We start from the raw sequence: 26,653 nt of genomic DNA, 5'->3' as shown, positions 1-26,653 counted from the left end.
CGTTTCCGTTTCCCAAGAAACCTCGAGGACTCGCTTCGGAATTGACTTCAAAAGACGTCAAGTTTTAGGCGCGCCGAAAGGATATCGGCGCAAGAAAAGAATCCCCTCTCCTCCTCTCTCTCCCTCCGTCTCTTTCCCTCTTCCCCGCGATAACAGCGACGAAAACCCTAGCACCGCCCTCTCTTCGATCTCCTCGTCCTCCTTTATCTCTTCCTCAAACCGCTTATCGTCGCCGATGGAGCTCCTCCGCTCGCACCTCTCCAGGGTTCGGATCCCGGAGCCCACCAACCGCATCTACAAGACGGAGTGCTGCATCTCGTTCGACACCCCGGTAGCCTCCCTTCTGATCTCTTCTCGCCGCTATTCTTTGATTCGTTTTCCGATGGACTGATCTTGTTCCGTGTCGCGCCGGCCAGAGGTCGGAAGGGGGGCTGTACGTGGATCTCAGCTCGTTTATTGCGTTCGGGAAGGAGGGCGTGGGGTGGAACTATGAGAAGAGCGGGAACCCCGTCTACCTCCACATACAGCAGCGGCCCAAGCCCGTGCCCGAGGACCGGCCTCTCAAGAAGCCTACCCTCCTCGCGATCGGTATTTTGTTCTATTGGATTTGTTTTGCTTGGTTTCTTGTTCTTGAAATAATCTGTAATGCTAGCGTTAAATTCTGTCGACTCTGAAATGGTTCTCTTGAGCAACCAAACGGAACAGTCAAAGCATAGCAAATATTATTTACAGTATCGTCCTTATCCACATTTGCAACATCGATACACATTATGAACATATTTAAGGTAGTGATGTTTCATCTTTGAAGCACTGTGGAAATCTTTTTTCAGTCAAATTAGTTGTATAATCCATTGCATAATATGCATGACTGTCATTAAACCGCTGACATATATACTTTCTATGGTGAACGTCATTGGCGAAACTTCTGGAGGAAAACAAAAGAAAAGGATTAATATGTCTACTGGTTCTCATAAAGTGCATTACAGTAACAAGATATAAATTGGTGTAAGACTGTAAGCTTTTGTTTCTTGTTCTTGAAATTGTTTCTAATGCTAGCATCAAATTTCTTGAACCTGAAATGGTCTTCTCGAGCAACCAAATGGAACAGTCAAAGCAAAATAAAAATTATTTACAGTATTGTCCTTATCGCTTTTGCAACATTGATACAGATCATGGAAATATTTAGCATAACAAAGTTTCAGCTTTGAAGCACTGTGGAAATCTTTTGTTTTGTAAATCATTGCATAGTGTGCATAACTGCCATTAAATCACTCATTTATGCTTTCTATGGTGAACATCATTGGCAAAGCCTCTGGGGGAGATCAAAATCAGAGGATTTTTATGTCTGCTGGTTCTCATAAATAGCATTATTGTAACAAGATATAAATGGGTGTAAGATTTGGTTATAGCTATAATTGTTATGCAAATTCTTATCTATCAGCTCTTCTTTGAAGCCTAAGTGCCTTTATGTCAACATCTCGGAAGTGTTCCTTGAAGCGTTACATGGTGATAAAAATAAATAATGTCACATCATGGAAAGTAGAACTAGATTGTGGTAAATACACTCATGAAAGCAAGGATTAAAATTTCGTACTGTACTGGTGTATCGAGCTTTGCTCGGTATGAGACGGTACGACGTACTGAGCGGTACGCCTAATTTAGGTGTAAAATACTCGAAAAATACCTAAAAAATAAAAAAAAGTTTGGATAGAGTTTTTTAGTTAGAAATAAATATACATTTAGTATAAGTTTAGTAAAATCAATGTAAATTAGGTAAGAATAGTATCACATATCTTTTTTGGGTTTTGAGGAATAGCCTTGTACAAGGTTCGTATTTCGATCTGTTACAGATTGTCCTTCTATAAATATTAAAATATTTACAGAAAAATCATTTGAATTGTTAGGTTATTTTATTACAATATAAACTCTAAGATTCAAATAATTAAATAATTATATATGTAGATATACCTGATTGTTGATTCTACCATCGAAATAAACGACGGGCCTTCACGGGTGGTGGATCGGGGTCCTCGATCCTATGTATTTGTATATCAATATGATATGTTTGTTGGACTTAATCCCGAAATTGATCCCATGACATAGTGTATTGATACATCATATGTCATTGATGCATCAATGTGGTGATGATTGTAGGTTGATCGTTATGAATCATGTGTCCAAGGCGGCTCTTGAGGCATGTATTGGTGAATGTTAGAGCTTCTACTTTCGCTACTGATCTGTTGCTCCGTATCATACTGTTGCACGGAGAAGTATGACCAACTATCATCGTATTGCTGTTGGCCATAAGATTTTCCATAATACAATAGTTGTGAATATGATGAGTTTCGTTCTGTGTCTACATCGTGTAGGTTTTGTCGCATCTGTTCAAATTCATCTACTGGCTTCCTCTTCCCCTTTCACACATAGATTTGACCAGTACATTGTCGAGTTCCATGATCTGAATCTTGGGTGGCGTGTGTAAAATATTGCTCCTCGGTCCATGCACCACCCTCAAGTTGTGTAGATGAGACCAACGACTGCCCGATGTCGCCACCATCATCCGTCGAGGCACTGTTGTCCGTGTTGCTGTCATGTCTCTGGACCGAGCGAGTTGCTGAATGCAATTGTGAATGGCATACGGTGTATCAATACACTGTTGTCCGTGTTGCTGTCATGTCTCTGGACCACCCTCAATATGATTTATGACGATCAATCTACGATCAGTACCACATTGATGCATCAATGGCATACGGTGTATCAATACACTATGTCATGGGATCAATTTCATGATTGGGTCCAACAAACGTATCATATTGATATGTATCGGATCGAGGACCCCGATCCACCACCCGTGGAGGCTCGTCGTTCGTTTTGGTGGTAGAATTAACAATCAGGTATATCTAGATATATGATTATTTAATTCATTTGAATTTTAGAGTTTATATTGTAACAAAATAGTCTAACAATTCAACTGATTTTTCTATAGATATTTCAATCTATAACGAGCTGAAATACGAACCTCGAACAAGACTACCTCAAAGCCCGAAAAAGATATGTGATGCTATTTTTATCTAATTTACATTGATTTTGCTAAACTTATACTATTACTATATTTATTTGTAACTTGAAAACTCTATCCTAACTTTTTTTTTAATTTTCAGGTATTTTCGGAGGGATAAATCGGTGAAATTAAGTGTACCGAGCGGTACACCTCGGTATACCGCTCGGTACGCCGTACCGTACCGTACCGAGCCGGCGTCGAAACGCCGGTACGGTACGGTTCGGCGAACCTTGCTCGTTGCTCAACTTGATTCTTTCCAACGATGCGGCTGATGCTACTGCCTTCCCCTTTGCCTCTGCCTTTGCACGTTGGGCGGACGACTGTGACAGTTGGGTGTCTATAGTTCCTCGAGCAGTCTGACCCGATGTTGTTTGACTCCTACCATTTTGTGACTGAGGGAGATTTTCCACCTGCTGGGGTTATGCTTCCTCTTCTTCTATTGTCTCGGTGAGAAAACGGGTAGGACGTTGAGGATCTCCTACCTTATCAAGGAGGATCCTCTTGGTTCTTTGTCGCTTCGACCCACTCTAACATCGGCTCTTAATCTTGTTATAGAATTGGAGGTCGATGGGATCAATATCTGGTTTCTTTGGATCCTTATCCAGCTTGGTACACCGCAATCTTAGCTGCATGTTATAATAGACATATACCAGTTTCTTTAACCATCTATACAAGAGTCTGTTGCGGACCTTTGTATGAATCAATACGAACGTTGACCAATTACGTTCGAACCATTAGATGTCATCGTTTGTGAAAGTACACAAACGACAATATTCCTTAAATGTGGTGCATCCCCTCCAAATTGTAGCCACTACTCAATTTCAAAAAGATATAAATAAGATTTTATTAGCATAACAAATAATTAACATCAAATATAATTGATAATCAATATGTGTAACTTTTTCTCACCAGGATTCATAGTGTAACAATACGATATAGCTACGACGTCGAAGAATGAATCAACTGTTTCTCGAAATAATCGACCCTCCATAAGAGCATTGGTTGCATCATGAACCAAGTGTTTAGCAAGAGTCGATATATAACATTTCATAGTGTCGTTAGTAAATCATTTTGTGTTCCGAGAGCATATTGATATTGAATTGTCGGGTTTAGATAATACGTTGCAAGACATAATTTTGTTAGTATGATTTTTTATTATATATAAAAAAAAATTAAATTATTTCGAATATGAATTTACCTGCATTATGGATATCTTGATCCATATGAACTTTAGTCCGACAATCAATGATCCGTACGTATTGGTTAGTCTTAAAATCATCTTTGAATGCTTTCCTGATCTCCTCTCTTGTTGAAATCAACATATATTTAAGATATGATATCTGTGAACACTTGTCCACATCGACCTTACAGAGAACAACATAAAGTGGTTCTACACCTTTTATGATTTCAGTCGCGATCTCCCAAAATCTAGAGGAAAGAATGACCTTTTCTATCTTTTTTGCATCGCTCAATCTCAAATATCTGGAATCAAACCACTTCTGTGAGGTGACCATTGCTTTCAAGTTATGCCTTTTTATGTTGTAATGACTTTAATACAATGAAATTGGTAATAAATCGAATGACTCCAGGTCGGAGTATCTCATCGTTTACATACTTTTGCATTAAAGAGTGGACCTAATAATGATTATATATAAACTTTATAATTGATTGTACTTGAGCTACACACTTCTTGACCATGTCCGGCTCACCAATATCTTTCAGCATTAAATTTATGCAATGAGCTGCATATGGAGTCCAAAACAATGTTTTTCTTTTTTCCATCAATTACAAATCGACTTTCTTGAAATTCGCTCCATTGTCGGTTACTACTTGGGCAGTATACCGTGGTCCGATGTCCTCTACTATGATGTCCATCAAGCTCTCAATATAATTTGCATCTTGAATCTTTTCAGAAGCATTAACTGACTTATGAAACACCACCCTTCTGTTGCAAGAAACGAGAAAGTTAATGATACTAATTCTTGTTGGCCCTGTCTAAATGTCATACGTCACCCCGTACTTTCATGATGAAAGTATGTCAAGACCAAGGTTCGTAATTTCGTATCGTACCAAAGTTTCGAGCTCAGTTCGGTATGATACGGTACAAGTATATCGAGCGGTATATTTCGGTATATCGCTCGGTATATATATATATATATATATATATATATATATATATATATATATATATATATATATATATATATATATATATTATAATAATAATAATAAAACGACGGCACCTCAATACTCCTCGCACTCTGCCCGCGTGAGGAGAAGGAGGTTTCTTTCTCTTCCGCGCAAAAAAAAAGGGAAAGGTGACATCGCTCGGTTTAAAAAAAGAAGAAGGAAAAGGGCGACAATGCTCGATTTATGCTCGCATGGGGAGAAGAAATCGTTTGCTTCTCCCCGCACAAAAAAAAGGCGACATTGCTCGGTTTTTGCACGCGTGGGGTTTCATCTCCTCACGCAAAAAAGTTCAAAAAAAAAACCGCCTCATTTCTTCTGCCGGGGAAAAGAAATCTCTTCTCCCCACGACGTCGCCGAGGCTTTGTCGCCGTGCCGGATCTCTAGGTTTTTTCTTTTCTTCTCCCTCTTTTTTCTTCTCCGTCACCGACCGTTTTTGGAACGGAAACAATCTCAGTCGATGCTACCACCCGGTAGCGGACGGTCCACTTATTGTTCTACTGACAGACTGGTATGTACCGCTCGATACAGGCGATATTATTCGAAATTAAAATCCTTGGTCAAGACACTAATTCTCAAATAGCTTGAGTTGACAGAAATTGTGGTAAGCATGCAATTTTTCCTTACAATATCTCATTTGAGGATTGAGGTAATTGCTCTTGATTTGATGTACAAGTTACTTGTGTTCTTAACATCTGTTCTGTAATCAAAACTGAATAAGGGTCAGCGATTCCATATATTATGTTTACATTTGAAGTAGGCTCTGCAACAAAACAAACATAAAATGATTTGGATATTCTTATGGAAAAAGGCTCTTGTAATATAGCATGGTTTGCAGGTGTGGATGGAGGATTTGACCATGAAGAAACTGAATATGAAGAGACTTACAGCATTGTCATGTTGCCTGATTATATGTCTCTTCCATTTCCATCGGTTGAGTTGCCAGAAAAGGTACCTGCATTTTTATTTTTTTAATGTATGGTCCTTCTTACATATATTGTCCTTTTGTTTGACCAACTTGTAGGTTAGGTTGGCAGTTGATGCCATTTTGATAGCCGAGGGTGCTAAACGCAATGAGCAATTAGCATCTTGGACTGCAGAGAAGAAGAAAGTTAGTGCTTATGCAATGAATCTGCAACAGATTAATAATGGTGTTGTGGTGCCTCCATATGGCTGGAAATGCTGCAAATGTGATAAGTCTGATAATCTCTGGCTAAACTTAACTGATGGCATGATACTTTGTGGTCGTAGAAATTGGGATGGAAGTGGTGGCAATAATCACGCAACTGAACATTATGAGGAGACACGGTATCCTCTAGCTGTGAAACTTGGTACCATAACTGCTGATTTGGAAGGTGCAGGTAATGATTCTTCTGTCCTCTGAAAGCATTTGCAGTTTTCTTTTATAGTTTTTCTTGCATAAAACCTATTTTCTGCTGTCAAGTTCTTGTATGTAGCTGTGCAAATATCTTGTTTCTCATGTTATTTTGATGCTAATGTTTGAAGTACTCATTTGTGGCTGCCTAAATTTATTTCTCTTCAGTACTCATTTCATGTTGACATTATCTTACTAGAACAACTTGCATCTTTGATCTTGTTCTAGAATACTCATTTCAAGTCGCATCTTTGTCCCAACTTAAAGATTGGGTCATTACTGGATGTTTACCTTTTGGTATGATGAGTCCTCCCAACTAGGGTTTTTAATAGATAAGAAGACAGGCAGTAATAGATCAATTTGATGATATCACCTGGTTCTTTGTTTGTATCATGAAGTTACAAGGAACCCGATATGCCCGTAGCCTTGAGATGGGCTCTTAAAGGATGCTGACATGCTATGCTATAGCAAGAGGAATAGAATTAATTCATAAGGAGCTGAAGAATGGTTTTTGGAGACAGAGATGGAATGGCTACAGTAATTACAAGAGGTGCAGTGAGTTCCATGATCAGTACCACAAATACTGGAAGGATGAAGGGTATTTAGACCAACATATCTGGCTCATTTGTCATGTAAGAAAGGAGTACTCCAGCTTTCTTGAGAGGATTGAAATGAACAAACACCAGGGAAAAAACTGATGGTAACACTAGTAAATTAGACAAAGCTTGCAATACTCTAAATACTAATTTAGGAGTTAGAAATTTATACTTTATCATGATGTCCTCAAAAAATTTTAACAGATAATAGCATTTGAAAGCACTGAACTGCATTCTAAAGGTGGGTTTATGGACATACCACATAGTACCTGGACTGTGTAACAGGTCCAGCAACCTTAAGAGTGCCTAGTTGCTCACACAAAGGTTTGTGTGTTCTTGTTTGTTCCTCTTTGACTTCTTTTGTTGTATTTTTAAGTGGTTGTTTTTTGCTGTTACTTTTTTGGTTTTATCATATAAGTCTAACTCAATATCTAGTTTCATGTTTTAAATTTGAACTGTTCAAATATTAAAGGACACATCACAAGCATTTCACAGACGTGTCCACAGAATGACTGCATATTGTTCAAAGGCTTGGTCATCCAAGTCATCTGCTTCCTAGGACACTGCCAGTTTTCTATTTCTTGAGCATGCAAAATTATAGTGTATTCTGAAATCAGTTGAGTAAATTAAAGTTGCAGCCAAGCAATTGTAAGAAAGCAACTAGCTGAAGGTGAATTATTAATGAAATATGGCATCCATGTTGTTTTAGAGAATTATGTCATGAGGCAGGTGGATACATGCACTCCGAAAACTGTATATTATTTTTTTCCCATGGTAGGTGGGTTAGATCCCAACTTTCCCTTTATATGTGCAATTATGAATGTAGACTTGGATGAGAAAAGTGTATGAAGATGAGCTAACTACTTAAGCGAGTTTGCTATATTTATGTTTTTCCACTAAATGTTAAAAATTTTAAAAATGACAGTGGGAAATTATATACCATTTTCTTCATTTTTTTTCCATAATAAATGATGTTATCAAAATACGATGTGAGCTTTTTGCATTTTATTCTAGTAAGATGTCACTTATAGTGTAACCATTATGGCAGTTCAGATGTTTTCTCTTACCCTGAGGATGTTACCGTTGAGGATCCTTTATTGGCTGAACATCTAGAATTTTTTGGTATCGATTTCTCATCATTGCAAAAGGTTAGTGATGATTTCATCTTATGGGAGAACCTTTTTTTGGCTATATAACTATTTTATGCTGATAAATTTTCACTTAATATATCAGGCCAAGAACATTTTAACATGTTTTTTTACCTCACGATGCTGAGGTTATTTTTCTCTTAGTATCCTGTGTCTTTATTCTAATACATTCGTACTTTTATATGATTGCTGTTTGATGCTTTTGATGTTGTGATGTGCTTCATCAACTCTCCTAATGGCTGGATAACAGGTCATTTTTTAGGACCTTTGCAATAAGATTTCTGCAGCACTGTTTGACACCTTAATTCCATCAATGGGTATGAATTGAAGTTCAATAACATTTATTATGCAATGAAAGTTTGTCCATTGTTTGTATCCGATTACACCCATTTATTGATTCTGCAATCTATGTATTAAACTCACCAAGCAATATGTGACGTTAGTGGTCTGTGCATACTTATTTTTCTTTGCTGCTTAACTGTTGTGGCTAGTATTATGATCAAAGTTTTAAATACTGGTCTGATACTAGTTATAACAACTTGTTGGATTAATACAAATTCAACATTCTAGGCGATATACCAAATTGAACTATCTGGTATTACTCAAAAGAAAATATTAAAATGTGTGCCAAAATGGGTGGTGATTGGTCCTGATCCATACAATCTGGTACCTGTTTTTGGTCAGACTGAAAAATACCTTGTTACATATTGGTCCAATTGGTATTTGATACCATTATTGCAACATATAGAACTGCAGTGCTGTTTTCACAACAAAGCATAGAGATAGCAGTCAAAGAAGATAATTAAATTCTTCAAGACCTATGAATGTACTAAATACATGTGTTTTTTTCCTTGGAAATCCCCTTTAAACTAAACCTAAGAAAGATATAGTCTGCAATGAGTTTAGTGTCAAAGTTGATGAGGCACATAAAAAGAGGGTGCAGTAGTTGGCAAAGAAACAGAAGTGCAGAAGGAATTAAGTTTTGTTAGGTATTTGGTATATTTAAATAAAAATTGTATGTATGATTTGAGATCTTTAGATACAGGCAGTGGGCTTATATTTCGGACACACTGGTTGTCCGGGATGGAGGAAGAGGATTATGTTCAGACAGCTTATTAAACAGTAGAAACTTTGTTTTACTAAAGGTACCATCTTGTGAAGTCTGACTTCATATTGTGGTGAATAAGTCTTGTGTATATGGTTATGGTTGAGGCCAGGATCTGCTTGATACTTGCTACACTTACTGAGTATTCCAAAACTGTCTTAGTGGTCCATGGTACGGCATGCATTTGTTACGAACATCTCTTGAAAGTGTATTCATATTTTTTGCAGACAGAAATGACTACCACTGAAAAGGAACTTGACCAGAACATGAATTTTGACTGGAACCGTATTCAGGAAAGTGGGCAGCAAGTGGAGCCCTTATTTGGTCCAGGATATACTGGCCTTGTTAATCTTGGAAATAGGTAGTCAGATGATGAAAAAATTGAAGCCTTGCCTATCACATTAGTTTTCGCAAAGTAACAGTTTTTTGTTGTATTTCTTTGTCAGCTGCTATATGGCTTCAATAATGCAAGTAGTTTTTACAACTCGTGCTTTCATCTCTAGGTTAGTATATTTTTTCATGCACTTAAGGTTTCTCAACTTAGGCCACTCTTATATCATGTAATTGTCTTATACACAGATATTATGAACACCAGAGTTTGAAGATGGCTTTTCTGATGGCTCCTTCTGATCCAACAGTAGACTTAAATGCACAGTTGTAAGTGTAGATTGAGTTAATGAATTTTAATTGTACAGCTACTCTAGGTGCAAACAATTACACAACTGACTATTCATGTGTTAAGTGCTAGTCATAAGTGCCCAGCAAGCCAATCACGTGAGTGATGGCACGTGTGACTTGATACAGAATCTTTTTGCTTATTATATTTTTTTGGCGTATATCACTTTATAACTATTGCATAAATGCATATGTATTGTGATGTCCTTGGATTTGTGCAATGGGAATCGGATCGTGATGAGATCACGATAATGAGATCGATTCACCTTTAAACACATATCCTAAATAATCCCGGTCATAGGTTACTCGAGAGGGACATCGTGATAACCGGATACACTGGTGTGCTGTATACCCGTCCATATGATGGATGCAGCTGGTCTCATAGCTGCTCGTGTAGGGACACTAGGGATACAGTACAGGTGCTCATTGGAGAATGAGTTCACTGATTGATCCGCTTACGGAATGCTGGATGGTTGATGATGCCTTATTGTCAGACAACGATTCCGTAGTCCTAGTGGTGTATCTGGTTCTTAGACTTGAGACACCAAGGATGTCCTGTATGAGTGCTCCACTCTTTGATACCAGACTTATAGGTTTGGCTGTTCCCAGATCTAGTACAACTGGTCATTGAGAGTGGTAGTCGACCTTACGAGGGCTATTGAGTGTCGATAGAGGATCATCCACTCTCGGTATCATGAGAGGAATATCCCATGTGTTCTTGCTCAGACAAATCCCTGGCCAGGGTCATTCGGGTTGAGAGAGAAAGAGTTCTCCGGGAGAATCCGATTAGAGCGAGACTCAAGTAGAAACCGTATGGGTCTGACAGCACCATGCTCGATATACGGTCTCTGGGATATTAGATGGATGAGGGACTATAGGTACATGGTAACTGAGGACAGACAGGTCCAATGGATTGGATTCCCCTGTATCGTCTGGGGACTACGGCGTAGTGGCCTAGTACTTCCGTAGTCGATGAGTCGAGTGAATTATTACAGAGATAATAATTCACTTAGTTAGAAGGAGTTCTGACAGGTATGACTCACGGCCAGCTCGATATTGGGCCTAGAGGGTCACACACATATGGTAGGCATTGCGATGAGTAGAGGTTCGGATATGAGATATCCGACGGAGCCCTTGTCTTATTGGATGCAGATCCAATACCCACTAGGGAAAGGACCCATTAGGGTTTTGACACGGGATCTCTATAAATAGGAGGGATTCACAGCCTCATAGGCTAGAGTCTTTGCTTGCCCTTCCTATTCTCCTCTCCCTCTCCACCTCAGAGTAGGCCTGGAGTTTTGAGGAGCGTCGTCGCAACCCTGCTGTGTGGATCACCGCTAGAGAGGAGGACGCTTGACCTCCTTCACCCTCTCCTGAGGATCTGCAAGGAAACAGGGATATACGATCTCCCTAGGTAACACAATCTCTATACGCAGTTTTGTGTTTTGCGGATTTTGCGCACCAATCTTCGCACGACGACGAACATCTTTTTGGGAATCGGAGATTTTTGTTTTCTTGTTCTTCCGCTGCGCATATGATGTCGCCCCCCCATGATTTCCCAACAGTGGTATCAGAGCCAGGTTGTTCGTGCGAATGATTGGTTTTTGAACTGCGTGTGTTGTGTTTAGGAAGAATATTGACGTCAAAATCGTTGACGCAAAAGCAAGGAAGGGCAGCAACAGTTGCTGCCCTCGATCTGCATGCCTGCAGCCAGCCGCAGCCGCAGCCAGGCAGCACAGCGCCGGCGCATGCGCAAGCGCTGTGCCTGCAGTAGCCGGCCGGCGATCTGCTTGCAGCAGGCTTGCGGCCGGCGGGGCTGGGAGCCCGCTCGGTAGAAGCGCCTGCGGCCACTGAGCCCGCGGGCAGAGGCGCCGCGGGGCAGCAGCGCGGGCTGAGGCACCACAGGGCAGCGGCGCCTGTGGCCGCTGCTCCCACGGGCAAAAACCCCGCAGGGGCGGCCGCCAGCGAGACAGCACCACCTGCGGGCGCTGACTAGCGGGCAGAACCGCCCGCGGGGGCGCCCACCTGCAGCGGCAGCGACCCCAGCGAGCGTGCCACCTGCAGGCGAGGGCAGTGCCCTCGCCCTCGCCGCACAGGCCGCCGCCAGCAGGGTGGCGGCGGCGGCGGCGCAGCAGCGAAAAGGGGAAAGGGTATTAGGGTTTTCTGCGCAAAAGACAGTTTTGCCCCTCGGAATTTGAGAAATTCCAGTTTCTGTCTTTTGTCCAAATTACGAAAATACCCTTAGGAATTGAGAAATTTCCTATATATCCCTGATTTCAGAAAATATTAATTAATTAAAAGGTTTAGTTGATTATTATTTTTATTATCTAGTAGTCCTACATAATGACGATTATTTATACATGTGATGTATGATGAGTGGACGGATGATCATGGACCGTGTGATGTGTGTACTTGTGATTATTATTATTGAGGTCTGCGAACCTCCATTATATTTCTCGTTTATTGTCGGGCCTGCGTGCCTATGATTAAGTTGTAATCACATGAGGAGGCGCAGCGGGAGCGTGGAAGCCATAGCGGGACCCACGAGACGGACGATCGTGATGCATGAAGATGCATCAAGATGTCGACGGAACCAACGAGGACGAGATGGACGATCACAAGGCATGGAGATGCACCGTTGCACACATAGATCTTGATGTGAGTGATTAGGCCTACTGGCTCGGGCCTAATCATATTAGGTTGTGGTCCATGATCATCTGGTGTGATTGCTTATACACATACTAGATATGTATATATATTTGCATGCGATGTAGATATATATTAAATATGTACATGTGTGACATGTCATAATAGGAGACCAAATCATAGAAACATCTCTCGATAATATTAAGTCGGTAAACGTGAGGCAATTAGATTGACCCACGTGGCCTTCCATCGTTATGAGTAGGAACCGAATCCCGGTGTAGGTTGAGTTGGTCGAGTCCCTCGAGACTCACCTATATCGCGATTCGCTATCTTGCTTACGACATAGAGATGTCACCGGTGACCTGAGGGCATGATATGCTTGGTCGAGTCCCTCGAGGGTATATCATCAAATCAGACTCATCTTATAACGAAGGTGTTGACTTAACCGAGCATCATGGTTGGTCGAGTCCCTCGAGGCCATGGTGATTCGGAGGCCGAACAGGACGGGAATCACAAGGAGTTGTGATCGGCAAGAGTTGTCTACCTTTTAGGCTTAGTGTGATTGGTCGAGTCCCTCGAGGTTACACTAAGACGCTGATTGGATCCTGATCCCCACTAGAAGTCTGCCGGAGACTTCCGTTTCACGTGCTGAGGGTGTCGCGTGACTCGTTAGTAAAATAGTGGGAGCATATTAAGATAGAAGTTCATATCTTGATAGTTTATTTCTTGCAAAATCTGCATGTTATTCATTTTTGCTACATCTTTATTTTCAGAAAATGTCGTTTTCAAATCCCTTACGTGGCATACTTGATGTCAACCGCCTCACTGGTCCAAATTATACGGATTGGCTCCGTAACTTGAGAATTGTTCTCACAGCGGAGAAAATCGTGTACGTCCTTGATACAGTGATGCCTACGCCCGAAGAAGGGGCAAGCGAGGATGAGATCGCTCGCTACGTGAAGTACATTGATGACTCCACTCTTGCTCAGTGCTATATGTTGGGCTCTATGACTCCAGAGTTACAGAGACAACATGAAAAGATGGATGCCAGATCCATTCTCCTACATGTCCGTAAATTGTTTGAGGAACAGGGAAGGACTCAACGATATGAGATATCCAAGAGCCTTTTCCGCGCTAGGATGACTGAGGGGACACCGGTTCAGAACCATGTCCTAAAGATGATTGAGTGGATAGAGAAACTCACAGGTCTAGGAATGGTCCTAGAGGATAACTTGTGTGTGGACATTGTGCTTCAGTCCCTACCAGATTCCTTTTCACAGTTCATAATGAATTTTAATATGAATAAACTTGAGGTGACTCTCCCAGAGCTCCTCAATATGTTGAGGGAGGCAGAGAGTACTATTAAGAAAGAGAAGCCAGTTCTCTATACTGGTGAGACCAGAAAGAAAAGGAAAGCAGAAAGGTCCCTTAAGAAGGGAAAGGGCAAGGGCAAACAAGGTAAAGCAAAGGTTGCTAAGAAAGACCCAACAAAGGACAAAGGCCAGTGCTTCCACTGTGGTAAAGATGGGCACTGGAAGAGAAACTGCAAAGAGTACCTTGCAGAAAGGGCGAAACAAAAGCTTGATGAAGCTTCAGGTACATTCATGATCGGTCTCCATTTGTCAGACTCTTATGATAACACATGGGTATTAGATACCGGTAGTGCTTATCATATATGTAATTCGTTGCAGGTTCTGGCAAGGCCTAGGAGACTAGAGAGAGGCGAGATGGACCTCAAGATGGGTAATGGAGCAAAAGTTGCTGTTTTAGCTGTTGGCGAGGTCGCCCTACATCTGCCTAGTGGAGCTTTTATTGCATTAGATGCATGTTATTTTGTTCCTTCTATTATCAAAAACATTATCTCCATTTCATGTTTAACAGTTAGTGGATATAAATTTGTTTTTGAGAACAATGGTTGTTCGATATTATTAGATGATAAGATCATCACGAAAGGAACATTGCATAATGGTTTATTTATGTTAGACACCACTCCACATATCATGAATGTAAATATGTCCAAAAGGAAACGAGATGAGTTGAACAGTGCATACCTGTGGCATTGTAGGCTAGGTCACATCCATGAAAGAAGGATTCAAAAGTTGCTAAATGATGGATATCTAGATCCATTCGACTATGTGTCATATGCAACTTGTGAGCCTTGCATTCGTGGAAAACTGACCAACTCTCCATTTAGTGGAACTGGAGAGAGAGCCACTGAGTTGTTGGAACTCATACATAGTGATGTATGTGGACCCATGTCAACTCATGCCATTGGAGGTTACTCCTACTTCATTACATTTACTGATGATTTCTCAAGGTATGGATATGTGTACTTAATGAAGTACAAGTCCGAGGCCTTTGAGAAATTCAGAGAGTATAAGAATGAGGTGGAGAACCAGACTGGAAAGAGTATCAAAACTCTTCGATCAGATCGAGGAGGTGAGTACTTAAGTACAGAGTTTACTCACTTCCTCAAGGACCATGGGATATTATCCCAATGGACACCTCCTTATACACCTCAGCTCAATGGTGTCTCTGAAAGGAGAAATCGTACATTATTAGATATGGTACGGTCCATGATGAGTTTCGCTGACCTACCCATCTCATTCTGGGGATATGCCCTAGAAACCGCAGCTTACCTTCTGAACAGAGTTCCAACTAAGTCGGTGGTGTCTACACCATATGAGATATGGAAAGGGAAGAAGCCTGATCTTAAAGTAGTTAAGATTTGGGGCTGCTCTGCCCATGTTAAAAGACACAACCCCGATAAGTTAGAATCAAGGACAGGGCGATGTAAATTTGTGGGATACCCCAAGGAAACTTGTGGGTATTACTCCTATCATCTCAAGGACCAAAAGGTCTTTGTAGCTAAGAGAGCAGTGTTCCTTGAGAAGGAACACATTCTTGACGGAGACAGTGGGAGAATGATAGAATTGAGCGAGGTTGGAGAACCAAGCTCAAGCACCACTCTACAGCCCGAGTCTGTTCAGGTATCTAATACACAAGTTTCAACTTTACGCAGGTCTGATAGAGTATCTCATCCTCCTGAGAGATATGTGGGACATATTAGTGGAGAGGATGCTGAGGATATTGATCCTCAGACCTACGAGGAGGCTATTATGAGTATAGACTCCGGGAAGTGGAAAGAAGCCATGAATTCTGAGATGGATTCTATGTACTCCAATAAGGTTTGGAACCTAGTTGATGCACCCGAAGGTATTGTACCCATCGGTTGCAAGTGGATCTTTAAGAAAAAGATCGGAGTAGATGGAAAGGTAGAGACCTATAAAGCAAGGCTAGTGGCTAAGGGGTATCGTCAAAGGCAAGGTGTTGACTACGACGAAACTTTCTCACCCGTAGCAATGCTAAAATCCATCAGAATTCTATTGGCTATTGCAGCACACTATGATTATGAGATCTGGCAGATGGATGTGAAAACCGTATTCCTCAATGGGAACCTCGAGGAGGAGGTGTATATGATGCAACCTGAGGGATTCGTGTCCAAGAACTGCCCAAATAAGGTGTGTAGGTTGCTTAGATCCATTTATGGACTAAAGCAAGCTTCCCGAAGTTGGAACATAAGATTTGATGAGGCAATCAGATCTTATGACTTCGTTAAGAACGAAGATGAGCCTTGTGTATACAGAAAGGTAAGTGGGAGCGCTATTAGCTTTTTGGTGTTATATGTGGATGACATCCTCATCATTGGGAATGACATAGGAATGCTATCCACAATAAAGGCTTGGTTATCTAGACACTTCTCCATGAAGGACTTAGGAGAAGCATCTTATATCTTGGGGATTAGAATCTATAGAGATAGATCCAAAAGGATGCTTGGCTTGTCCCAGTCCAGGTACATAGAAACCATTGTCAAAATGTTTGGCATTGAAAATTCTAAGAAAGGGCGAACATGGATATGATACCTTATCCCTCAGCAATAGGGTCTATCATGTATGCCATGCTATGTACTAGGCCTGATATAGCGCATGCTCTGAGTGTCACGAGCAGGTATCAGGCGGATCCAGGCTTAGAGCACTGGAAAGCAGTAAAGTGTATCCTTAAGTACTTGAGAAGGACTAAGGATCTTTTACTAGTATATGGAGGTAATAGCCTTAAGGTTGAAGGCTACACTGACTCAAGTTTTCAGTCTGATGTCGATGATAGCAAGTCGAATTCAGGGTATGTGTACACCTTGAATGGAGGAGCAGTGTGCTGGAAGAGTTCCAAGCAAGATACCACTGCTGACTTGACCACAGAGGCGGAGTACATTGCTGCATCAGATGCAGCAAAGGAGGGAGTCTGGTTGAAGAAGTTCATCACAGATTTGGGAGTCGTGCCGGATAGTGAGGAGCCGATTTCCCTATATTGCGACAACAACGGGGCAATTGCTCAAGCGAAGGAACCTAGGTCTCATCAGAAATCTAAGCATGTTCTGAGGAGGTTCCACCTTATCAGAGAGATCGTGACCCGAGGAGATGTAGCAGTGGAAAGAGTTCCATCCGAAGATAACATTGCAGATCCACTAACAAAGCCATTGTCTCAGATTGTCTTTGAGCGTCACAGGGGTCTGATGGGGATCAGACACATAGGTGATTGGCTTTAGGTCAAGTGGGAGATTGCTAGTCATAAGTGCCCAGCAAGCCAATCACGTGAGTGATGGCACGTGTGACTTGATACAGAATCTTTTTGCTTATTATATTTTTTTGGCGTATATCACTTTATAACTATTGCATAAATGCATATGTATTGTGATGTCCTTGGATTTGTGCAATGGGAATCGGATCGTGATGAGATCACGATAATGAGATCGATTCACCTTTAAACACATATCCTAAATAATCCCGGTCATAGGTTACTCGAGAGGGACATCGTGATAACCGGATAGACTGGTGTGCTGTATACCCGTCCATATGATGGATGCAGCTGGTCTCATAGCTGCTCGTGTAGGGACACTAGGGATACAGTACAGGTGCTCATTGGAGAATGAGTTCACTGATTGATCCGCTTACGGAATGCTGGATGGTTGATGATGCCTTATTGTCAGACAACGATTCCGTAGTCCTAGTGGTGTATCTGGTTCTTAGACTTGAGACACCAAGGATGTCCTGTATGAGTGCTCCACTCTTTGATACCAGACTTATAGGTTTGGCTGTTCCCAGATCTAGTACAGCTGGTCATTGGGAGTGGTAGTCGACCTTACGAGGGCTATTGAGTGTCGATAGAGGATCATCCACTCTCGGTATCATGAGAGGAATATCCCATGTGTTCTTGCTCAGACAAATCCCTGGCCAGGGTCATTCGGGTTGAGAGAGAAAGAGTTCTCCGGGAGAATCCGATTAGAGCGAGACTCAAGTAGAAACCGTATGGGTCTGACAGCACCATGCTCGATATACGGTCTCTGGGATATTAGATGGATGAGGGACTATAGGTACATGGTAACTGAGGACAGACAGGTCCAATGGATTGGATTCCCCTGTATCGTCTGGGGACTACGGCGTAGTGGCCTAGTACTTCCGTAGTCGATGAGTCGAGTGAATTATTACAGAGATAATAATTCACTTAGTTAGAAGGAGTTCTGACAGGTATGACTCACGGCCAGCTCGATATTGGGCCTAGAGGGTCACACACATATGGTAGGCATTGCGATGAGTAGAGGTTCGGATATGAGATATCCGACGGAGCCCTTGTCTTATTGGATGCAGATCCAATACCCACTAGGGAAAGGACCCATTAGGGTTTTGACACGGGATCTCTATAAATAGGAGGGATTCACAGCCTCATAGGCTAGAGTCTTTGCTTGCCCTTCCTATTCTCCTCTCCCTCTCCACCTCAGAGTAGGCCTGGAGTTTTGAGGAGCGTCGTCGCAACCCTGCTGTGTGGATCACCGCTAGAGAGGAGGACGCTTGACCTCCTTCACCCTCTCCTGAGGATCTGCAAGGAAACAGGGATATACGATCTCCCTAGGTAACACAATCTCTATACGCAGTTTTGTGTTTTGCGGATTTTGCGCACCAATCTTCGCACGACGACGAACATCTTTTTGGGAATCGGGGATTTTTGTTTTCTTGTTCTTCCGCTGCGCATATGATGTCGCCCCCCCATGATTTCCCAACAATTACACTACTCTAGGTGCAAACAATTACACAACTGACTATTCATGTGTTAAGTGGCCACACTTTTCCTGGCCATACCCAATGGTTGCTTTTGCAAACATGTTTCGTTGTTGGATAGGTCAAAATGCATTAGATTGGCTGGTTAACTACAATTTGGTACTGACTGGAAGTTGAAAGACTTTATTTCCATTCGACAATTGGAAATGTGTTTCAGAAGCATCTTTGGTTCCAGTGTTTCCCTGCCGATGGTGTTATATATGTTTATTATTTGTTGAAAATTGAAATAAGGTCTTGGCTGCCTTGACTCCTGGTTGATGGAGTCTTGTATTTGACAGCCTTTAGCTGAAATTAGTGAAACCATGGTGAATTATGTGTGAAGTATTATGAATGATAATTAGATAATATATAACTTTTTGACTATTTTGTTCATAAGAATATGTTCATAAACAACTAAATAAGGCTTCGGTATTATACAAGAAGTATTGTATCGTCGCTAAATCCCACTATATGGTTTCTAGCTGGTTGATCAACAAGTTAAGTTCTGATGAAAGATGCATGCTATTCTTATTTGGAAAAATAGATGAACTAAATCACTAATGCAATTTAAATATTGTTGGTGGATAATTGTTGTGATTTTTGTATCACAAACACATCACCACTTGTTGTGTATTTCTACTTGGTTGATTCAAGGTTTGCAGGACTGGATTGGGATTGATGAGATCAGCTAGATCAGACTGGTGGATTTGGGATTAGGAGGAAGTACAAATTTAAACTAGAAAATGAATAAAAAGAGGCCAGGAAGAATTAACTTGAAGAATGATATTTTACTATCTTATTAGGTTCATGTTTGTATTATGATCTTACATGGATGCTGGCATCTTTTTCCTCTTGAAAATAATAGTGTTCATCTCCTTCTACAATAGAGTTGATGAATCTGGTCACTTAGTTCATATATAGCATTTGTTGTGCTAGTTTGTTTTGTCACATTTAATTGTTGGCTACTTAATGTACATATTCGTGGTCTAATTTACCAGAAATGAGCCTTTTGTTCTTCTAAATTTTTGATGCATTTTTAATATAGGACTAAACTGGCGCATGGATTGCTATCTGGTAAATATTCTTTTCCAGTTCAAGAGGTATGATAAGTTTTACTCATAATTTGCTCTATTTTCTGGTAAATATTCTTTGCTGTCTGGCAAACAACTTCGTGCATTGTAAGTTCTCGTGTATCTTTAGACCTTTTGGAGATGTGGGGAGTGTAATGGCTTGGAAAATTCCTTGGGTATACTTCAGTTGCATTTGTTAGCATAGTGGATCTCTATTCTGTCCTGGTTATCTAATGCCCCATTTTGGAGGAACAAGGCATTTCTAGTCATTATGTGTCTTGCATACTTATAAGCCTTGTGGAGTTCTTCATTACATATTATTCTTGCTCCTGCTGATATCCAAATATGGGAAATTGCAATTTATTTCATGACTTATGTGAAGTTCTGTAAAAAAATAAGAAATAAGAAGAATTCTAGCAATAATCTATTAAGCAAGATTGTTTATTGAGTTGAAGCAACTAGTAAATCTGATCTTAAAGATGCTATTAGGTTTCAAAACTTTTTCTTCTGAACACTCTTATCATGATCAGGTGTGATGCGAATCGAAGTGTTATTATTCTGAAGTTTTCTGTTCACAACATCATTGAAGTTGGGGAAAATTCGAATTTTATAAAGTGATTTGATATGATTAGAAACTTCATACAGCAATAATCATGTATTTTCAGTTATGCTTCTTTATTGCAGAAGATAAGATAAATCTGCAATTGATTCATGGTTTTAGACTTTAGTGAAGAAATTATAGGGAGATCAACCTATATTTGAAGTGGATGGTGTATTTAATTATGTAAGCTTTTCTGCTGGTACCTTTGGTTTGTGCTCAGAGAATTTCTCTTTTGTTTCAGAAGCAAGAAGGTATTCCCCTTCACATGTTTAAAACAATTATTGCTGCCAATCATCTTGAGTTTTCAAGTATGAGGCAACAGGTACCTTTTTTGTAAAGATCCATAGGAACTTTCTACATGGTTTTGTTTCTATATAGCTCGAGTCTTGAACTTGTTAGTGACATTTATTGTTGGTGACATTTAAATCATAAGTACATGGTAGCTGTAGCGTACTTGATTTGCAAGGGTGGATAAGGAAGATGCATGGTGGTTAGTCCTGCATTCTAGTTCAATATATGTGGGGCGTATGATATCAAATAATATACATATTGTTGTAACATGGGCCCGAGAACAAGAAGCATGGTTTGATTTTGCACTTTCCGTCTTTTATGCCTGTTCGGTTGTTACTTTCAATGATTTATTATGTTCACAAGCGACTTGTTTGTTTTATGTTAATTATTTTTTATTGCTCAGGTGATTTGGTATGTTTATGTGATGTTATTAAGATTGATAACATGAATTTCTTTCTATAAATCCCAGATTAAAGGACTGGCACCTTCATTGCAGGAGTTCCGAAAGAACTTTGTTTTGTTGACAGTTTTCTGGAACACTTTAGCATGGGTCCTTCTTGTTTCTTTTTAGCATCTGAAATGTGAAGTATTAAGTGGAAAGAAGTCTTTTTTTAATGCCTTTATCATAATCAAAAGGGCTTCTGACCCACAAATCAGTACCACACTAGAAATAGGAGTGTGGTTGCAGCGGTTTATAGGGCTAGATGAGTTTACTACTAATGGATTCGGCTTAAGATTGTTTTTTTTTTTTGGACCACATGGTTTAGGTTTGTGGTGTACGAGTCACTATGCATACCCTAAGAGCACCTTCTAGATACCCTTTTGGAGGGTTTGATCCATGTGGTTGTATGACAGTGTTCTTGACTATCAAATATTTGTCCCCATATTAAGTTTTTAAACTTGTGATTTTTATTGGACTTTCTTCAGGACGCATTGGAGTTTTTTCTGTATTTTCTTGATCAAGTTGAACGGGGAAATGCTGGAAAACCTGAGTTGGATCCTTCAAGGAGTTTTAAGTTTATTATTGAAGAGAGGCTTCAGTGTCCCTCTGGAAAAGTTGCTTATAATAAAAGATCAGACTATATTCTTTCTCTGACAATACCGTTGCACAAGGCTACTAATGGAGGTATTTTTTTTTAAATTCCTGATTTCTTAATAATGATATCTGTAGGTAGTACTAACACTCTCCCTTTATTGGTTCAGAACAGCTTGAAGCCTTTGACAAGCTGAAGGCCGAAAAAAAATTGAAAGGGAAGGACATGTAAGCTATAAGAGCATAATGCATCCTTTTTTTTGTCATTGTGTTCTGTTGTTTATATGTTTCTGATGCATTTTAAACAGAGCTAGTGGTGAAATTGTACGACCAAGAGTTCCACTGGAAGCATGCCTAGATTGTTTTTCAGCTCCTGAGGAGGTCCATGATTTTTATAGCTCTGCGTTAAATGCTAAGACAACAGCAATCAAGTAAGTTTATGATATTATGCAGAAGACCTGGGTAATTATTTGCTATTTCTTGATTTGTTAAATCTGAAGACAATCATTTCTTTGTTGTCTTGATGTTTGATATACCGAATCATATACCTATAGACTCTCATGTTGCACATGCAGAATCTGAGTTCCATTTCATGACAACATTCATATAGTAAGGTTCACACCGTAATTGTTAATCATGAAAAGTAATTATATGATTCAGGCTTTTCTATGTTGTGCCATCTTTAGCCTTTTTATACTTCTGATATTGAACTTAAGAACCATGTTGTTACTCATTATTCATTTTGAATATGGCAGAGGCAGTTCTTTTTTCCTTTCTTAAACAATTTTATTGGGTGTGAGGAAATTATGCTAGGTGTGTTGGTATTTTCTCAGACAGGAATGAGGATTTCATTGAAGCAGCTAATCCCTTGTCTTGTGCATAGTGGTGACACGCATTGGGGCATCCTTTTTCGCTTTCTGAGAAATAGTCTACTCTCATTAATCTTCCTTTCGAAATTTAAAAAAAAATGATAAATAAGGTTCTCTAGTCATTGAATCTTGCACTCGATGAAGCTCAGTAGTGGAAAAGATCAAAGTATCCTACCCTGATTTGTTAGTATGGTTAACACTGATCCTGGTCCTCATTATATACTGTATTATTGAAGTTTGGAATAAATAGCTGTGAGCCAGCTATTATTACTTAGTTAAGCTTGTGCTCTCCTTTGGTATTATGTACTACAGCGCCTATGCCTGTTCTATAGCAGATTAGCAGGACGTGAATATTGGCTTATTGAAAAGTGTTATTTCTAGTAACTATTTGTGTAGATACACTGCAAATTACAGATTGTCATTGCACCACCAATTTTAGCAACTATTTTAATCAAATTAAGCCTCATTTTGGATGTAAGACTCACAAAAATTGAACCATAACTTCTCAGCTTCCATAACTGTAAACCTTTTACCTTTGACACTGGTCTATAACACATTGCAAATGAATTTATCTTTTGATCCTTTGTGTCTCTTGGAAAATGTAGTGCAAATGCTATTCCTCAGAATTTTGAAAGAATCAACTGTGCCCTTTTCCAAATACTCTCATGGATTTATTGGTGCTGCATTTCTTGGTGGCAACAAGTTGTGATAAAAATTTATCAAGCTGAAATGAGGGATCTGATGTTTGGAACCTCCTGCATTTGATATCATCCCCTTCCAGGCTGTTTGATATACTGTCTGACAAATCTCGACATATAGCTACATCTCAAATGACAAGTAACATAAGGAATATTGCTATTGGCTGTTGTGTATGCAACACATTTGAGCTGCAAATGTGAAACATTATGGTTCGAAGCAGTTATCTGATGTCTTACATTTCTTATCTTTCAGCATGCACTCATGTAATCCTTTCAACAAATAGGACATGACCTTCTAGTGTTGTGAAAATCATAGCTCGAAGCATGGTCTTATTCTAACATGGTTGGAATCCGAATTTTCTATAGTTTTGTTTTAAATACTGAAGCAGAATGAGATATACTCCCTTATGTGATATTTATCTCATTCCTACATGGTCTATACCTAAAAACTTAATAATACCTAAATAACTTGGCCAATTAAGCTTATTTATAATTTTTCTGTATTACTGTAATTAGTTTTTTCATCCTTTATCATTTTAGACAACTGACAACATGGCTTTTCAGGACTGCTGGTTTGTCTACGTTTCCTGATTACCTGGTATTGCACATGCAGAAGTTTGTGCTGGAGGAAGGATGGGTGCCGAAGAAACTTGGTAGATTCTTTTTCTCATCTCATATTTAGGACCTTGCAATTAATCTGTTGGAAGTCTTGGTGTTTTTTCTCTTTTGCAGTTCTTCAATTAATATTCTACCTTTATAATGCAGATGTTTACATTGATGTGCCTGATGTAATTGATATCACACATATGCGCAGCAAAGGTTTGCAGCCAGGAGAAGAACTACTACCAGAAACAGGTTTGTAATGCTACTCTTTTGTATGCTCATCAAGTAAATTAGTTTCTAGAAGCTGAATTATGTATGTACTCCTTTCTGCTATAGCTTGTTGACTGATGTACTTGTTTTATAGGTCCTTGCGAGGTTGAACCCACCCATTTTGTTGCCAGCGAGGACATTGTTTCCAAACTTGCAGCTATGGGATTTAATTATGTTCACTGCCAGAAAGCTGCTATAAACACTGCCAATGCGGGGGTTGAGGAAGCAATGACTTGGTTGCTGTCTCACATGAATGATTCAGGTTTGTGTATGGAAGCATGAAGCAAGCTGGTTCCTTGGTAGCAAGTTTACTTGACACTTATATTGGATGGAACAGCTCTTTTTGATCTTATATAGGATTTAGAATGGCATTTAGAAAAAAGATAATTCCATTTGGTGAATGACTTCAACTTGATTTTTGGTACTATAATGCAGATATTGATGATCCTATTTCACAGAACCCGCATACAATGGAACTTCAATCTGCTGATGAAGCAAGTGTTGCAACTTTAATTTCATTCGGGTTTCAAGAAGGGGTTGCCAAAAAAGCATTGAAGGCCTCAGTAACATTCTTCTCTAACTCCATTAATTTGAAGTTCTGCATGCTTTCATTGATATGAACCTCTTGATTAACATGAAAATGTTGCTGTCATGCATAATATGCAATTGGTTGATTGCAACTTCATGTCATTCTACGTTGCACTTAATTTTGTCTACATCCTGAAGATTTTCCTTCAAGTTGTTGCAATAGGATGTTTGATGATGATCTTTGTTGTATTTTACCCATAAACAGGGTGGGGACATAGAGAAAGCAACCGATTGGATATTTAACCACCCTGAGGCATCTAGCTCAGTGGACACTGAATTAACCTCAAGTGGCGTTCAGGCTGATGATCCTGCAGTACCTGATGGAAGTGGCAGTTAAATTCCTTCTACTGCTACCCTTTTTGTCCCTAGCATATGAGATGATAAGTTTCATAATTTTTCTTTTTTTTGCATTTATTGTTTACTTTCTTATGTTGGACTTGTGATGAAACTTGCACAAAACTTCTTAATTTTAAGCCTTCATTTTTAGAATCCCCAGAATGGGATGATGCTTCTTTTTTTTTTAATTTCTGTTGCAACACGAAATATAAATTCCACTTCATATTGTCATGGAAAGACACATAGAATGAGCCCCTAGCTGTAATCAATTAAAAGTCACAGCAATATGGCTATTGGCCAGACACATATGTGAGATTTGAGTTATGGCAGTAAGTTTTCATTCAAGTCTACCGCTAGACATGTGTTTAACTTTAGATTGCTTTTCTCATAATAAAGGATTGCATGTATCAATCATCAATACTTTTTTTTAGTTACATCTCGGGTAGGTTATTAGAACAGAATTCTGGTGTCATTGAATAAAATAGTAGAAAATATAAAGTGAACACCATATTGGACAATAGGGAGCTGCATGGTCGATTATTGTTACTTGTTTGGATTGGTGAATATTGGTCGGTATGTATCGGTTAGATCATACTATAATCCATGAGATAGACTATATGTTACTTGCTGATTTCACAATGTTTTTGTTGCATCTTCTTCCGGAGGACAGATTAATATGGTTTAGGATATGCTATGCCTTTTAGTGTTCTGAAATTTGGTTATCTGGGTCAGTAGTGACCTGGTTTGATGCAGTAGTTATATGGCTAGATTTGTTAAGTTGGTTATAGTTTTTCTTTTCCAAGTCATGTAACAATTTCATTGTGCAGGATACAAGCTCATGGCATTGGTCAGCCACATCGGGACCTCCACCCAGTGTGGGCATTATGTGGCTCATGTGTATAAAGATGGAAGATGGGTGATTTTCAACGACAACAAAGTTGGGGCTTCAATTGACCCACCAAAAGACATGGGATACTTGTACTTTTTCTCGAGGATAGATGGCTAAAGTCATTATCGTAGGTTGTCCCTGTGATCCAAGCGACAAATCTCTGGCAACAGCAGGAGTTGACTAGCAATTTGACAGGTGATACCTCTTACATCTGACCTTGCTAGAAGAATACGGGGATCAATCGTTTTTCATCTCTCACTTCGTTTAGTGGTATCTTTCTGTTGCCTGGATTCTGATATCAAGTTGCCTGTCATGAATAGGCTTAACAGTGAGTTTACATTTGTGATTAATCTGAAAAATCAAGACGTGCCTTTCTTTTGCCCTATCGTTAACCCAGCAGATGGAGAAGACACTCCGGGGTGGTAGGTGTTCAGCATTTTCCACTGTAGGTCATATGGCGATA

At 39.8% G+C, this 26,653-nt stretch overlaps 1 protein-coding gene across 1 annotated transcript; it reads left to right on the top strand.

Annotated features, from left to right (window-relative positions):
• Positions 1–67: 67 nt before the first annotated feature.
• Positions 68–26,575, top strand: LOC103995640 (ubiquitin carboxyl-terminal hydrolase 14). Its single transcript, XM_009416275.3, has 19 exons — positions 68–331; positions 417–588; positions 6,087–6,199; positions 6,273–6,609; positions 8,273–8,367; positions 9,700–9,833; positions 9,919–9,975; positions 10,052–10,129; positions 19,988–20,042; positions 20,855–20,935; positions 21,832–22,030; positions 22,108–22,165; positions 22,246–22,368; positions 24,069–24,157; positions 24,270–24,359; positions 24,472–24,639; positions 24,813–24,940; positions 25,171–25,297; positions 26,129–26,575. The coding sequence occupies exons 1-19, from the start codon at positions 236–238 to the stop codon at positions 26,305–26,307; spliced, it is 2,379 nt and encodes a 792-aa protein (XP_009414550.2). The 5' UTR covers positions 68–235; the 3' UTR covers positions 26,308–26,575.
• The last annotated feature ends 78 nt before the right edge of the window (positions 26,576–26,653 follow it).

Source organism: Musa acuminata, chromosome BXJ1-8 (genome assembly GCF_036884655.1).
Source record: "Musa acuminata AAA Group cultivar baxijiao chromosome BXJ1-8, Cavendish_Baxijiao_AAA, whole genome shotgun sequence".
NCBI classification, from domain to species: domain Eukaryota; kingdom Viridiplantae; phylum Streptophyta; class Magnoliopsida; order Zingiberales; family Musaceae; genus Musa; species Musa acuminata.
The sequence above is the reverse complement of the archived record's forward strand: the minus strand, read 5'-3'. Positions and strand labels throughout refer to the sequence as shown.